The sequence below is a fragment of the Pollicipes pollicipes genome, unplaced genomic scaffold (genome assembly GCF_011947565.3).
Source record: "Pollicipes pollicipes isolate AB1234 unplaced genomic scaffold, Ppol_2.1 Scaffold_4295;HRSCAF=5057_pilon_pilon_pilon, whole genome shotgun sequence".
Taxonomy (NCBI): domain Eukaryota; kingdom Metazoa; phylum Arthropoda; class Thecostraca; order Pollicipedomorpha; family Pollicipedidae; genus Pollicipes; species Pollicipes pollicipes.
In genome coordinates, this window is record NW_023596461.1 from 21,476,978 (window position 1) to 21,490,994 (window position 14,017).

At 54.2% G+C, this 14,017-nt stretch overlaps 1 protein-coding gene across 1 annotated transcript; it reads right to left on the reverse strand.

Moving 5' to 3' along the window:
* Positions 1–7,554: 7,554 nt before the first annotated feature.
* Positions 7,555–13,689, reverse strand: Tango9 (transport and golgi organization 9). The gene is made up of 3 exons (XM_037220342.1): positions 13,415–13,689; positions 12,266–12,592; positions 7,555–7,612 (listed from the first exon to the last, which is right to left on the reverse strand). Exons 1-3 carry the CDS (start codon positions 13,489–13,491, stop codon positions 7,555–7,557), a joined length of 462 nt encoding a protein of 153 aa, XP_037076237.1. The 5' UTR covers positions 13,492–13,689.
* Positions 13,690–14,017: the final 328 nt, after the last annotated feature.

A 14,017-nucleotide genomic window follows, 5' to 3' on the forward strand; every position in this document is an offset into this window, starting at 1 on the left:
AGGCAGAGGCAGAGGGAGAGGGAGAGGGAGAGAGGGGGATAGAGAGAGGTGGATAGAGAAAGGGGATAGAGAGAGGGGGAGGGAGAGAGAGAGGGACCTGTTGTTCCTTTTTTCCTAACCCAAAAACTTCATCTATCTTAATTCAATCTATTAAAATTATATCTAGAGAGCCACAATGTCAGTGATCGTTTGGGCGTACAGCCGCCAGACGGCGATCATCGGAGCTAAATCCCCTGTTGAAGCCTTGCACGAATTAAGAGACTTATAACGGTGTGCGCCAGAGCAGCGCCGGACAGCCCCATGGAGAAGAACGGTTCCAGATCCCCCAAGCCGGCTGGCTCATACCGTCAGTGCTATACACTGCGCTAAAGCCGACCAGAAGGGAGCCGGTATGGGGCCGACAAAGCTCAGCAAACCGAACGTCCTGTGCCTGGGCCACAGGTGCGGTCATCCGATTATCGTATCTCCTTTCTTGCTTTATCCTGAATCTTCGCGACGCTTCGCTTGTCCGGGGCAGGCTGCATGGGCCAACCACGAGTGGGTCAAGAGGCCCCCCCCCTCTTGGGAATCCCGACCAGGCGCCCGGCGCATACCCCGCAGAGGGCACCCGCGCCAGCGAAGGCTCGGCGGCTGCCCCCTCCCCCCCTTCTCCAGGAATCCCGACCGGGCGCTCGGCGCATACCCCGCAGAGGGTCCCCGCGCGGGCGAGGACTCGGCGGCTGCCCCCTCCCCCTTCCCCAGGAATCCCGACCGGCCGCCCGGCGCATACCCCGCAGAGGGTCCCCGCGCGGGCGAGGGCTCGGCGGCTGTCCCCTCCCCCCTTCCTCAGGAATCCCGACCGGCCGCCCGGCGCATACCCCGCAGAGGGTCCCCGCGCGGGCGAGGACTCGGCGGCTGCCCCCTCCCCCTTCCCCAGGAATCCCGACCGGCCGCCCGGCGCATACCCCGCAGAGGATACCCGCGCGGGCGAGGGCTCGGCGGCTGTCCCCTCCCCCCTTCCTCAGGAATCCCGACCGGGCGCCCGGTGCGTACCCCGCAGAGGGTACCCGAGCGGGCGAGGGCGAGGGCGAGGGCGAGGGCTCGGCGGCTGCCTCCTCCCCCCTTCCCCAGGAATCCCGACCGGGCGCTCGGCGCAAACCCCGCAGAGGGCACCCGCGCCAGCGAAGGCTCGGCGGCTGCCCCCTCCCCACTTCTCCAGGAATCCCGACCGGGCGTTAGGCGCATACCCCGCAGAGGGTCCCCGCGCGGGCGAGGGCTCGGCGGCTGCCTCCTCCCCCTTCCCCAGGTGGATGTCGTCCTTCCTCACCGTTATTCATTCTCCGTCATCCTACAGCCCTGAAATGGTCATTTCTGGTCTGAAGGACTCTAATCCAAATAATAAATGGCTAAGCAGGTGCGTTAGTTCCCTGTCCAGTTGGAGCGGGGGGGGGGGGGACGGCGGCTGTATCTTCCAGCTTTGGGGGGAAAGCGGGTCCAGGTCGTTAAAAACGAAAAACGTCAACGAAATACACTTTTCGTGTATTTTGGGGGTAGATATCGTCATTATTTTCCTACTCAACCCCCCCCCCCTTTCTCCACTTATTTTCTGGTACTATCCCCTAGCCTGCACCGGCGCGGGAGCGGTCAGTTCAAGATGGACTTGACATCACTGAATGGCCCAAAAGTGAAAGCGTATAGCACTGAACGTCCGTTGCGTTAACATGCCCGTCAGCTAGATAAGAAACATAGGACTTCTTCACCATCCCGACCGGGAGACGTCACAAGCCAATGTGTCCTTCTTCACTGTGCCATGCCGTTGTGAGCGGTCGTGGCGTCCGTCTCCTTTAAACCATGGACGGTAGCCCATGTGGTCTCGTCGATCCTATTTGACAACATGACGCTCTGTGAGGTTCTGTTGAATCCCTCACACATCTGGACCTCTGAATCGCCTCCGTTCGCTCGGCTGTCCACCCGGGCGTCGGTGCGGCGGGTGGAAGGGACGAACCTCAAAAACCCACGAGTCGACCCTTTTCATGCATCAATGCGTGGTTAACGTCAGACTTTCGCGGCGAATGGGACGGCCATAACTTCCTGGTCTCCGCGCTTTCTACGCCTTTGTCAGCCTACATTCCTGAGCACATCCTGTACTGCATACTCACTTCGGTGTATTCCGCAAAACGCATGTTTAAGTTGTCTCATTATGGTGTCCGTTAATAGTGACCAGCCGTATCACCTTTTGGCTACATCAGCCGCCACATATCATAACACTGTCTCTTAGAGGTGCTCAACAGACACTTAGCGACGAGTAAAATTACGTGACTTTCTCTGCGTTAAGCCGTCAGTATCCACATTTTTCGAAGCATCCTACGATAACTAGAGCATATGCCTATTCTAAACATGCATTTCATTTACAAATATGCCAACGGCTTCTTCCCTAAACTGCGTTTTGAGCAATTTTCTGACGCGTCCTTTTTGCCAGTCTTTGATACAATGGCGTTACTCTTTGCATTGTCATGGTTCGCACCATTCAGAGCTGAGACCCCAGGCGACATCACTTCGATTTACAAAACGCGCATACCTGTCACAAGAATGTACTTGAGCGTTTCCTACCCTCGCTGCCGGCTCTTCCTTCAGGGTTTCAATAGCACGGCTACCAACGACTAGCGACTTGTGTGAGGAAAGCTGACGGTCCTTCTCCGGGTCCGCAAACCATATACCGCTTCGAACAACTGATGAATGATCCATTGCGAGCGATACAAATCGGTTGGTGCCCTTAGCCTTGTAACAGATACGGTACAACGCGTTTGAAGAACCACACTGTGCATGGCATACACTTAACTTGCACTGTCGAGGTCACAGCTGGAAGTGTTCAGCCTCTAACAAGTCTGACCTCTCACATATGATGCCTAGGCGGAGAACGCAATGCGGCCCGACCTTTTACCATGGTGCTCCCCCACCAGGTCACGTTCCTCAGTCGTACGCGACTGGAGCATGCAGAAACGGTCCTGCTGAGGCTCGGGATGGATAAGAACTGTCTCCGCTGTCGTGATAGCTTGTTGACACCTAATTAGATGTCACGGAAAGCGGCCTTTGCGGAATTAAATGAAAACGCATGTGCATTCCATAACAATAACTGAGATATCCCTCTTCCGATGCCTTCATCTTGAGCAACGCTACGATTTTTGGCATGCTTTCAACACACGGGCTTGTCATTCGGTAGCTATTCGAAGAAGCCACGGACCCAGGGCCCGGAAGAAGACGCCGACGGTGGCAGCGACGGATTGTCATAGACGGTTATATCGTTGCTAATTGGTAGGTAAGTTTGAGCCTTACGGAAGATCCGCCGAGCGAGTAGTTTAAACTCAACTGCACTATGCAACAGGGCCGCAGTATTCAACAGCCGGTAACGTTGTCTAGAACCTCGGCTCTTAAAAGACATCCCGAAACATGTCGATGAAACTTTAGACCCAACACTGAAAAACAACAGATGAAAGACGTTAGGAACTGGCATAAAAGCAAGTCAACAAAAAATACAACCTTCCATACCACACGGATATTTTGCACGACCGCGCGCTCAACCATAGCGACGCCGTGTTTCATGTTGGTTTGCGTTCGGCTGGCTGCTCGCGAGTCTCGTCTATGGCCACCAGGCTTGTGACCGGTGACGCATGACTGCGCACTAGCCCCGCTCATATCTGATCTGGTATCGGCTGTGTGGGAGAGCGCATGGCGGGTCGGCACGGGTGCCTGGATGCACTGCTTCTGTAGAAAATGTGGGGGTGAGGGGCTGACCCGGGCATACGCGAAAAGCGCATTTCCCGCGACTGGTGCTGATCTTTCGCAGTTGTTTGCTTCTTTGATGAGCACTTTGAGAAGAGTTGACTATAAAATCGGGTTGACGCGGAATAAATGACGCGCCGAGCACGAGTCTGGACCGGCAGCTCCGGCGCCGGAATCAGGAATCGCGGCGCACATCCCTCGCCAGAGACAACGGCCTTAATTCCACCGCCATTTACACATAAGATTGGCGGGTCCTGGGCTGGGGCATATCATCAAGTGGCAATCCCACTCTATCGTAATCGCAAATCTCGCTCAACAACGAAGCATTCAGCTCCGACAATAGTGCACCGGCCTCTTGACTTAAGGAACCTCCACTTGAAGTTTGCCAATGTTAAAGGTACATGTGGGCGGCCATGACGAAACGAAGACTTCGCTAGGGCTGATAATGACTTGATGTATGACACGCCCGAATGCACCATAAAGCAGGGTATGTCCCGTTGCTCACAGCAAACTGCCATTAGACTCGCCGCCTGCGTACTCAACTTCCCATGTTGGGGTGCCGGTAGTGTAGTGGCTAGCGCGTCTGCGTTGGCTACTGCGCGTCTGGGAAACCAGAGGTACGGGGTTCGATTCCCCGCGGTGCCCGCCCTTCCTGCCAGGGTGAGAGGCAGGCGACGCCATATAGCCTCAGCAGCTGAGCGCGTCATAAAGCCCCAATCAACTTCCCATGTTGCACCATCCCGACCTTTGAGAACGAGGTCATCGCTAACTGGCCTGACATCACAAGAAGTGAAAACTTCGAGTTCATCGCTGATGCTTATTTTAGCCGACCCACGGTTCATTGTCGTCCGCCATACGTTTCAAAAGATGCCCTTCAAAGAACGATGTGAAACACCAATAATAACAAAAATGGTGCGATGCACAGAAAATGACAGGTTCGCTGGAAAATATGTTCTTGGATAAGATATGTTCAATCAAAACTAGCTATAATTCCCCAAAGCCCGTAGCTGTAGAACGTCAAGACATGGTGGGTGAGCTTTCACCAAATATCTAGACTGGTATAGTCAATCAATTCAGTCGACGACGAGGCGGGGTGAAATATTCACAATGCACGAAAAAGACATGATATACTACCAGGGATGTAACTTTCTTAGATCGTTTGGGGGGGGGGGGCGAAGCCCATAAAGTTCATCTAAACTACCCTCAAATACCGGTTTCCCCTCGTATTTCGGCCTCCCTGTTGACGTCCTTGATATCAACAACAAAAATACTTGGTCGGTTCCAACATTGTTTTCACGTCAGTCTCCCATTGAAGGCGATGTGATAGTGATAATGATCATACGTAGTGATGACGATGATACGCACAGTGATACGTTCAGGACCCAGCGTATCAGCGGTTCAGATACTCCCTGCTGTCCCAGTATTCCCTCTTTTGCTGATGCGCATTAGGGAACTCAGAAGAGCATGGAGGGGGCTTAAGTAGTCAGTCAGGAGCTCAGGCCTCTCGACAGTATATCAAGCGACACCCCTGTATACCACTGACGTCACTGAGCAAGTCAAGATGTGCTGTGAGCCCGATGCGTGATGGGCACCAATCACTGCTGCGGGCTCCAGATCCTCCAACAATGTTAACCCGCATCACTGGCTCGAACAGAAACACTTCACACATGGCAGGCGCACACATCAGTGCACTTCATGGAGTGAAGAGTGCCTTGACGTGATGCAGTAGCATTCGGCTGCCGGACGTCATGAGCATAAGATTCGGCTGCATCATGGACAGTCGTGATGCATCAACACCCTAATCGACACCGCGAGCACGTGTGAACGGGCGAGACCCTTTCATGTCATCAGAACATGCCATGCTGTGGGACACTATCCTGATCATGAGCACTAGTGACGCAATGGGCCCCTATCCCGACCCTCAGCACTCGTGATGCAGTGGGACTCTGCCCGCATCAAGAGCACCCGAGCCTCGCGGCGACTTTCCCACGAAGTGACCGGCGCGCTGTCGGGCGAGGGCAGCGAGTGCAGCCGAACACATGACAGACACCAGCGACAGGTCTCCGTTTGACTCCCTCTCATACTTCAGAGCCTTGCGTTGCAATGTACCCAAGAGCATATGATTGCGCGCTGCGCATGTGGAATAATTTTGACAATAGTTTGCGCGGCTCAGTGTCATTCTATCTCACCCTTTCGGCCGCACTTCAGATGCGGTTCGTAGCGCAGCAAAATGGCAGGATGCACAATGTCCGCGCTCACGATTCGGAACTGCGTTGCGTGTCGAGCCGTAAACCCGCTGGGGCCGAGCCGTCCAGTCCGCCCGTCATCAAACCCGCTAGGGGCGACCGCGCAGCGCACCACTGGCACCCCGCCTTGAGCAACACCAGGAGCGAGTAAAGCACTAGCATGCTGTTTCACGCACTTCGTGGCAAATGGACTTAGTCGTCGTGCGATGTAAAAAGCCTTTGAATCCCTTATCCGGCATCGAATGATGCGCGCAATCGCTCGCATCGCCTCTGCAATCGCCTCTTCATTGGTATATCCACACATATGCAACGTGCCGCTGGAACGTCATATACAATAACTAAACAAGACTGATCTGAGACTGATTTCGTTGCTATTATATTTCTCGCCACGAACGTGCATGACGGGAAAGGGCGTAAAATCCAACAATGCATACCAATGGCTTGATTTGTTCCGTTGCGGCACAGTCAAAGTACCCGTGTGGGTGGGTGTTGTCCGTGTGGAGCCAGTATGGATAGTCCGTACCATACCACGCCATGTACCATACCGTACGATAGCGCACCGTACCATACCATGTCATGCCATACCATACCCGTACCACATGTCCGGGCGAGATGAGACAGTTGCGCTACCAGGGTGTAACTAACCAGCGTAATTGACACGCCCTTAAAACTCAGTAATAACTGACTGCACCTCGGTTCAATTGATGCCACCAAAACAACGAAATTCCTCTCCGTGAAACGCGCAACATTTTTGACAGGTCGGAAGAGCAATAGTAACGGGCCGAAAGATGCCTCACAAATGACTACCGAGGGCGGGACACGGACCAGGATCAGCTCCACGTCCAGCACAAGCTGTATGAGACAGCCACACCGCCCAGCATTTCGCCGGCACTCGGCCAGACCGTCGCCCCACAATGGAATACGTAACCGGGCCGGGCGCAACTATAAAGACTTCACACGGAAGCATGCAACCAAGACTTGACAAGAATCCGCGCGAACGCCTACGACGCCGACACGAGGCCGAGACAGCCCTGACAACGAGGCCTGAGCCGGCACGTCGCTGCCGCGCACGGCGCCCCGTCGGCCCGCTGAGTGTGCGCACACTGAGCTCAATCGGTCCGGAGACAGTGCCCCAGTCCAGGGGCGGCGCCATCCAGAACCACGACTGAATGGGACTAAGCGCGGCTCAAACATCCCAGACATGGAAACCATCTGATCGGTCGGCTGCCTCCAGCTCATCGGCAAATCACTCGGGGCTTAACGGTCTTCGTTTCTGGGAACACACCCCCTGGCAATGAACAAGCGACCAGATATGATGCGGCCCAAGAGCGAGCTATTGTGAGCTACGTGAGAGATGGAACTTCAGTGTTCCGCATGTCAGTATTATTTATCGCGTAACTTGCAGGGTCGGAGCACAATTTAAAGACGCTTGATCACTCCGTGACTGCGAGCGTTGAACCATGGCTGTAACAAACATGCAATTGCACACGGCATTGAACGCATATTTGAGGCGTCACTCATCCAGATATAGCATTCCTCGTGATGCCAGTTACATGTACTCGTAGTGTCGCCAGGGGCCGGTCGGCACCGGCGAGTTCAGGTACTGGCTGCCAACACCGCGACAACAGACAGACTACACCCGACCATGCATCGCCACCCCGTTGCTGGCATGCTGACCGCTACAACCAGTCGTTCTACCACCAGTCAGTCGTTCTACCACCGGATATTCTGCTCTAAGCTTATCAGGCAAACAGTACCACAAACCTGCACCCAGTCATGCAGCTTCCAGTAATTAAACGACCCACTCCGCAGAAACAGCATGTCTCACTTCCCCTTCCATATCGCTGGAATATCACACCACCGTTTGGTTCTTCGCACCAGACATCCCGGCTATGTGGCACAGGCACACGGCCCGCGAGCAGCACCGATCGGTCGCCCTATTACACCGCCAGGTCACTGGTGCCTGCCTGGGTCCACACACCCAGCCGAGCTCCACACAGGCCTCGGCCCAGTGACTGACCTCTCCCGAGGGCCGAACGACACAACGTTGCACGTGGCGTTTCCTGACGTATGAAAACCCTTACTCGTTTCGGTTATTTTCGTCACCCGAAGTTTACGAACAAGTCCTGCGGACGGAATGAATCAAACTAGGACACTACATGGAATGGATTTGCTGCCACGTTTGACTCCCGCCTGCCCTTCAGCGCAGACTGAGCTAGCCGCGCTCAGATTGCCTGCGTCGATGCACGCGTCGGCGCATCTCTGGTGTTCCGTTCAGCCCGCGATCAGGAGGGAGCGGCGGGTGCGGAGGGTGCTGCTTAAAGCAGCCCCAGTAATGCAAATATGGTTTATGTTATCGAAAATGACTCATATAACATGAGAAAAGGGATAGTGGGCCAATCTTCACTTTGTGAATTGTTCCCTCAACGACTGCAGTTCCGGCACTACAGCAAAGTCTCCTTCTCGAGAATACAAACTGTCGCCCATGGGCAGGCATGAGGACGGCAGTCACAAAGATCGCAGCCACGAAGCCATGATTACAGCTGTTCCTCGCGGCTCGTTGACCCCCGGACAAGGGCGACGCGTCGGCCGCATCTGCGCAGCTCGCCGGCCGCCTGTGGGTCGCCGGGTGCGTTGTGGCGGCGCGGCCGAGCACCAAAAAACCGCGCTCGGTGTCTTGTTACAGCTGGCGTGCTATCGCGGCCGGCCCGGCCGGCCGACGCCCGCCGCGCTCGTGACTGGCGCCGGGGCGACCCGGCAACGCCGCGCCCTCGGTTGTCGTGGGCGGACGCATGGCAGACCAGAGGATCGGGAAAGCCGATGCAATAACGTTTAAAGGGGAAGCTCCACATTTGAGGATAGCAAACCAAGCATCAGATATAATCGAATAAAGTCACTTTTAAATATTGACGTACTTTTAAATGGAAATGACTGCCCCGGACCACACGATCTGTCTATTTAGTAAATACGCTTCTCAATGCATTATTGTTTGATCACGTCCTCGTACCTTGCTAAACATTGATTGAGAGCCAACTGAAGGCCGTTATATCTGGAAATCGTGCTCGCGAACGCCAGATACGAACAACTCGACAAATACATTTGCCTTGGCCTTGATCGTCGCATAGCTAATGGAGTGGCAGGATTTCAATGGCGTTATTACGTCGTTCATGAAATTCTGGATGACCTTGAAAATCCCTCGAAATCGTCTGCATATCTTCGCAGGCGGGTAGCTCAGAAACTAGAGGGGTTTAGGTCTCAAGAAGGGCTGGGCTGTGAACTGCACCGAATGGTTTTTGATGGCTGTTTCATTTCAAAACCCCATACAAATGTGGAACACTCGATTTAAACAAGCTCTCCGGCCATGGGAGGAAGTTTTCGGGTTAGTTGAGGCCGTAGAGAGCTGGGCTGCACCATTGCGCATTGGAAGACACATACATCACGGTGCGAAATCATGACGTGATTTCAAGTTCTTTGTTTAGGAAACGCGACGCACGTCGCCATGCCTCTTCTTTAAGCAGTCGTGACTGCATTTGCCATATTAGCGCACAGATGCCCCGGCGCAACCAGGATTCGAACCCGGCCCGTGTGTGGGAGCCTAATGCTCTTACCACTCCGCTATTACCCCATCATGCCCTTTCTTGTCCTGCCTTCGGTCTATCGCGACCAACAAGTATGCCGGGTTACTTTTCCTGAACTGAGGTCTACTGCAGACAAGCACGTGTCTCCGTATCGGGGATCCGGGACAGGCGGTCGACCTGTAATGGCCTCTCAGCGCACGGGACACGGAGCACGGCGGCCGCCAAATCACGCCGCCCTCGTCAGCGGCTATCTAATCCGACCGGGCCCTCCGGCCGCCACCGCCTCGGTCGCCACTTCAGCGCGATACGGCCGGGTCAGCAGGGCCGCCCCGACCCGTCGTGTGCCCGCATCCCAGCAACCGCTGCCGGCGGCGTCCGGCGGACGGATCGGTCCGGCCCGGGGCGGATCTCCCGGCCACCGCTGGACGCTGACGGCCCGTTATCGGAATCACAGCGGGGCGAGGCTCCGTCAACCACTAGCCCATGCGCCTGCGAATCGCGTCCTGCCAGTTGCAATGAACGAACAAACGAGGAGCCATCCAGAGGTCGCACGGCCCAAATGTGGGCGCGCGAAGGAAATCTATCACTGACGTCACAGATTCCATCTGCAATCCGCAACTCAGTGTCCGATGGTCTGTGGGGGGTCTCCTAATCAGGGCGAGACATTCAGTTCACGGGCGTGCCCGGTCGCGGTGCCTCCTAACACAGGACTGGTCAGCTGATGACCGGCCACCAGGTGCCGGCACAGTGCCTCCATATGGCCCTCTGTCCCCAGCCAATCACGGAACACCGTCCTGAAAGGCCACTTTTCTGATATCTATGTTTTTGGATGAATGCTCATTTATCCAGGGAAACGAGCGTAAAATCCACGCAGCTTATCAGAAACTACGCAAAACTTCATGGAATCAAAACCCCTCGGGCTTTTGCCACATTGTTTCACGTGAGATTCAGCGGCACTGATAACGCAGTGACCCAGTACGGGCCTACCTGATAAACTAAGCCTCGCCCAGCCCCAGCGCCACTTTCCGTAATCGGGACCAACCAATGGACGGCGGGTCATGCTCATCGTTGAGGACGAGCGAACTCGAAGCGCACAGACTGTCCGTGCCGGCGCTGGTACCGACAGCAGCCTGTTCACATACACGGTCCGTGACGCATCTGCACCGGTGACCTCGCTACAGCCGACCGCCGCTGGCGATCGTCACTGGTGACCGGCCGGGCTCAGTGCCCTGTGACCGGCCGACTGGTGACTCACGTGTCGCGACGGCTCTTCGGGCCACCGCCGTCCCACTCTTGTACTGTCTGTCTGGTGTCTGGGTGACGCAAGGCGTGCAGGCCCAGGCAATGCGGGTTTCACAGGCGGTCTGGGCGCGTATATCAAACACGCACCGCCAGCCGCGCGGCGGCGCGTCACTTAAGTCATATGCAAGCCTGGGAGTGCACAGCGGCAGCCTGGATACGCTCGTGCCAAGCGTCCAGAGGCGATAGATCTTGGTTCTGGCCGCCACCGCCCGCCCTGCACAACCTGGCCCCCGGTGCAGGCGTGTGTGGGCAATACGCAGCGCCTCACTTTCTATGTCTGGTTCTTCCACGATCCAGATCACACGAAGAAGAGCTGAGAACCCCGTCCGCATGCTGCGTCCGTCCAAACAGCCCACGCTGCGCGGGCAGGCGTGCGTCACAGCTACGCACGGAGGCGCGGGACCCGTCCCACAGACAAACTTCCAGCTCCAGTATGCGTGGCCCGGCACACCCGAACGACACCCACACACTGCGGGGCGGTGGCGGTCACGCCAGAACGGCGTCCAGTGCCCTCTCCTTCGGCGCCGTCCGTTTTAGCTCCGGGACCAATATGTCGGCAAACTCCACAATACGCCCGACCACAAAATGTCTCCCACAAATCATTTTCATAGAATGAGCTCCAGACTTCTACTTGATCTACGGAGGATCTGGAAGTTGGACTGAGGTGTGAACTATCTTTGAATGTTATCCCACTTCGAGGCCTTTGTGGCCTGTGCGCCGCTGTAAGTTCTTTTAAAACGCTTTTTGCGTAAGCATCTCCAAACTCAATGAGTGCATCCAATGACTCGAGTCGTAAGATTCAATGGTTCTGGTTTAATTGTACCCACATTGCCACACCCTCTACAAATAACTGCACGGACACACTGTATACACGTGGGGAGAAGAGCGATGAGGTTTCTTCCAAAACACGCCGTTATTGCAGATTTCGGGTTTTGTGTTTGTTTTGTTTGTGATGTGGTAATATGGGTATCACACTGGCGATCAAGACAAGAGCTATGGGATCAAGGTATGTCCAAGGAGATTAAATGCTCCACCCGTAAGCCCTGCTTCGACAAACAAACTGACGGCTTCGCCACACAACTAACGAGCCTCAGCTATGGGTGCTGGCCGCTTCTGGTCTCCGTGTTCATATCAGCTCTCAACATCCAACTCTCCCGACGCGCAACAAAACATCGGTTTGGCTCCGAACCAGCGAAGATGGAACGCCTACGAAAGTGGCCACTAGGTGCGGGTCAAGTGCCCTTTGCACAGAACATCGCATTCACACGTCGCCTGCCCGTGAGAATGGTTCACAAACTCCACGAGAAACTAGCCATGCTCGCCCTCTCCCCCCCCCCCCCCTCTCCCGCCGTTCCTGTCCCCGAGCTGCGAGCGTCCGGCACGGCCTGCAGCCGACACTGACCTCTAAGCATCTGGAACGACGAGGCGTAGGTGAGGTTGAGACCGACGTACATGGTGGACGTGCCGATCATGTCGCACATTGCCGGCGCCAGGAAGATGAGCGGGTTGAAGCGCAGGTTGCCGTTGGTCAGGTTGCTCGCCTCCAGGCGCTCACGGCCGCCCCTCCGCTTGAACACGAGATAGACGACAAAGAAGGCATACATGCAGGAGAATTCACCCACGAACATGGAACATGCTTGCAGGAATGGGTGGACAAAATGCACCAGATGCCCCTCGCTGTTCACGCTCTTGATGGTGTCTGCCCATCTGGAAAGGAAACATGTCTGTCTCAGGCCATTATTCTGTGCTCTGCCACCAGCCACCTCACCACATCCTGCACAATGCACTGACTGAATCAAATGCACATCTTGGGCAATCTTGGTGTTGATGTGCACCTCCCTACCACAACCAGGGTGACAACAGCACACAATATTTGGCCTTTAAATCAATATATAGCCTGAGGCAGATCATTTGGCTTGTAAAATGTGCTATTCTTATTCATGATACACAGTACCAAACATCTTCTGAACATCCCCAAAATGTGTTTTAAATGTGTGAGGCACAATGGCAACATGTTTGATACATCTCTTAGTTTAACCATCACAGTACAAATGCCTTTTCCCATTTCTGCCATTTGGTGGAGTACTTTGGAAGAGGCTTTTTTAGTGAAATGTGGCCTTTAACCCTGCTGCAAGGCACTGCAAGGGGTTCCACTTATACCTCTATAACAATACATTATGCACATACATACTAGCATCTGTCATTAATGTGTTTTTGGTGTTTGGGAGCAAATATAATGCAACACTTTCAAAAAGCACATATTGAAAATACGATCATAACTTGTCACTCTTCAAAAGTATGTCATATTTTACATGAACTTTTGGTCACAGACCTTGATGAACACAAATATGTGTGAAAAATTTAGTATCTGCTCCTAGGATTGAAATTCAGTGAGCACAATTTTAATTCTGTGAGCAATGTCCATGATCAATAATTCATTCAAAATAAAACTAACCCAACATATCATGCAGATGTGTTACAAGGTCATCTAAAATCTTGTTAAAGGGTTAAGATTGGTAAAATACTCACTTTGTTGACAGAGTGTTCAGTGAGCCAGTGACGACCATCAGGCCAGCCAGAAACAGCTGATAACTTGTCCATGCCATCGTTACAGGTTCAGTGTGGAAACCGTTGCGATTAAAGTAAAGGAAGCACAGAAAAGTAGAGCGTCAGGCGCAGCCTGCTAGAGCGATGCCACCCGAGCCGCTGCTTCCACACTCAGCGACTGAGAAAACCCTGCCGGGCAGACGATCAGAGCTAAGAAGATAACACACAGCAAGATAAATTCACGAGATACAGCTGCCGCAGCATCGGGCAGGCGCAGCCCAGCCGTGTCGTGTATATATTCCGGTAGACTTAAAAACGACACTTCTGACCGAACCGTGCTGCAAGGCTACCAGATTAGGGAAGTTTTCTTACTGTCCTCACCGGCAACTTCTGCTGCCAACAGCATATTGACAGGCGAGATGAATGCGCATAAAACACAGACGTGACACTTGTGGAGAAGTAGGTGCTGTCACATGCAAGCAAAACGAAACAGGACAAGAACGAGTCAGGGAGCCACGAAATGAAAAAAGTTAACAAGCTTTGAGATACATGCCCAAAATAACGAATTGTGGAATAATTTTTGAC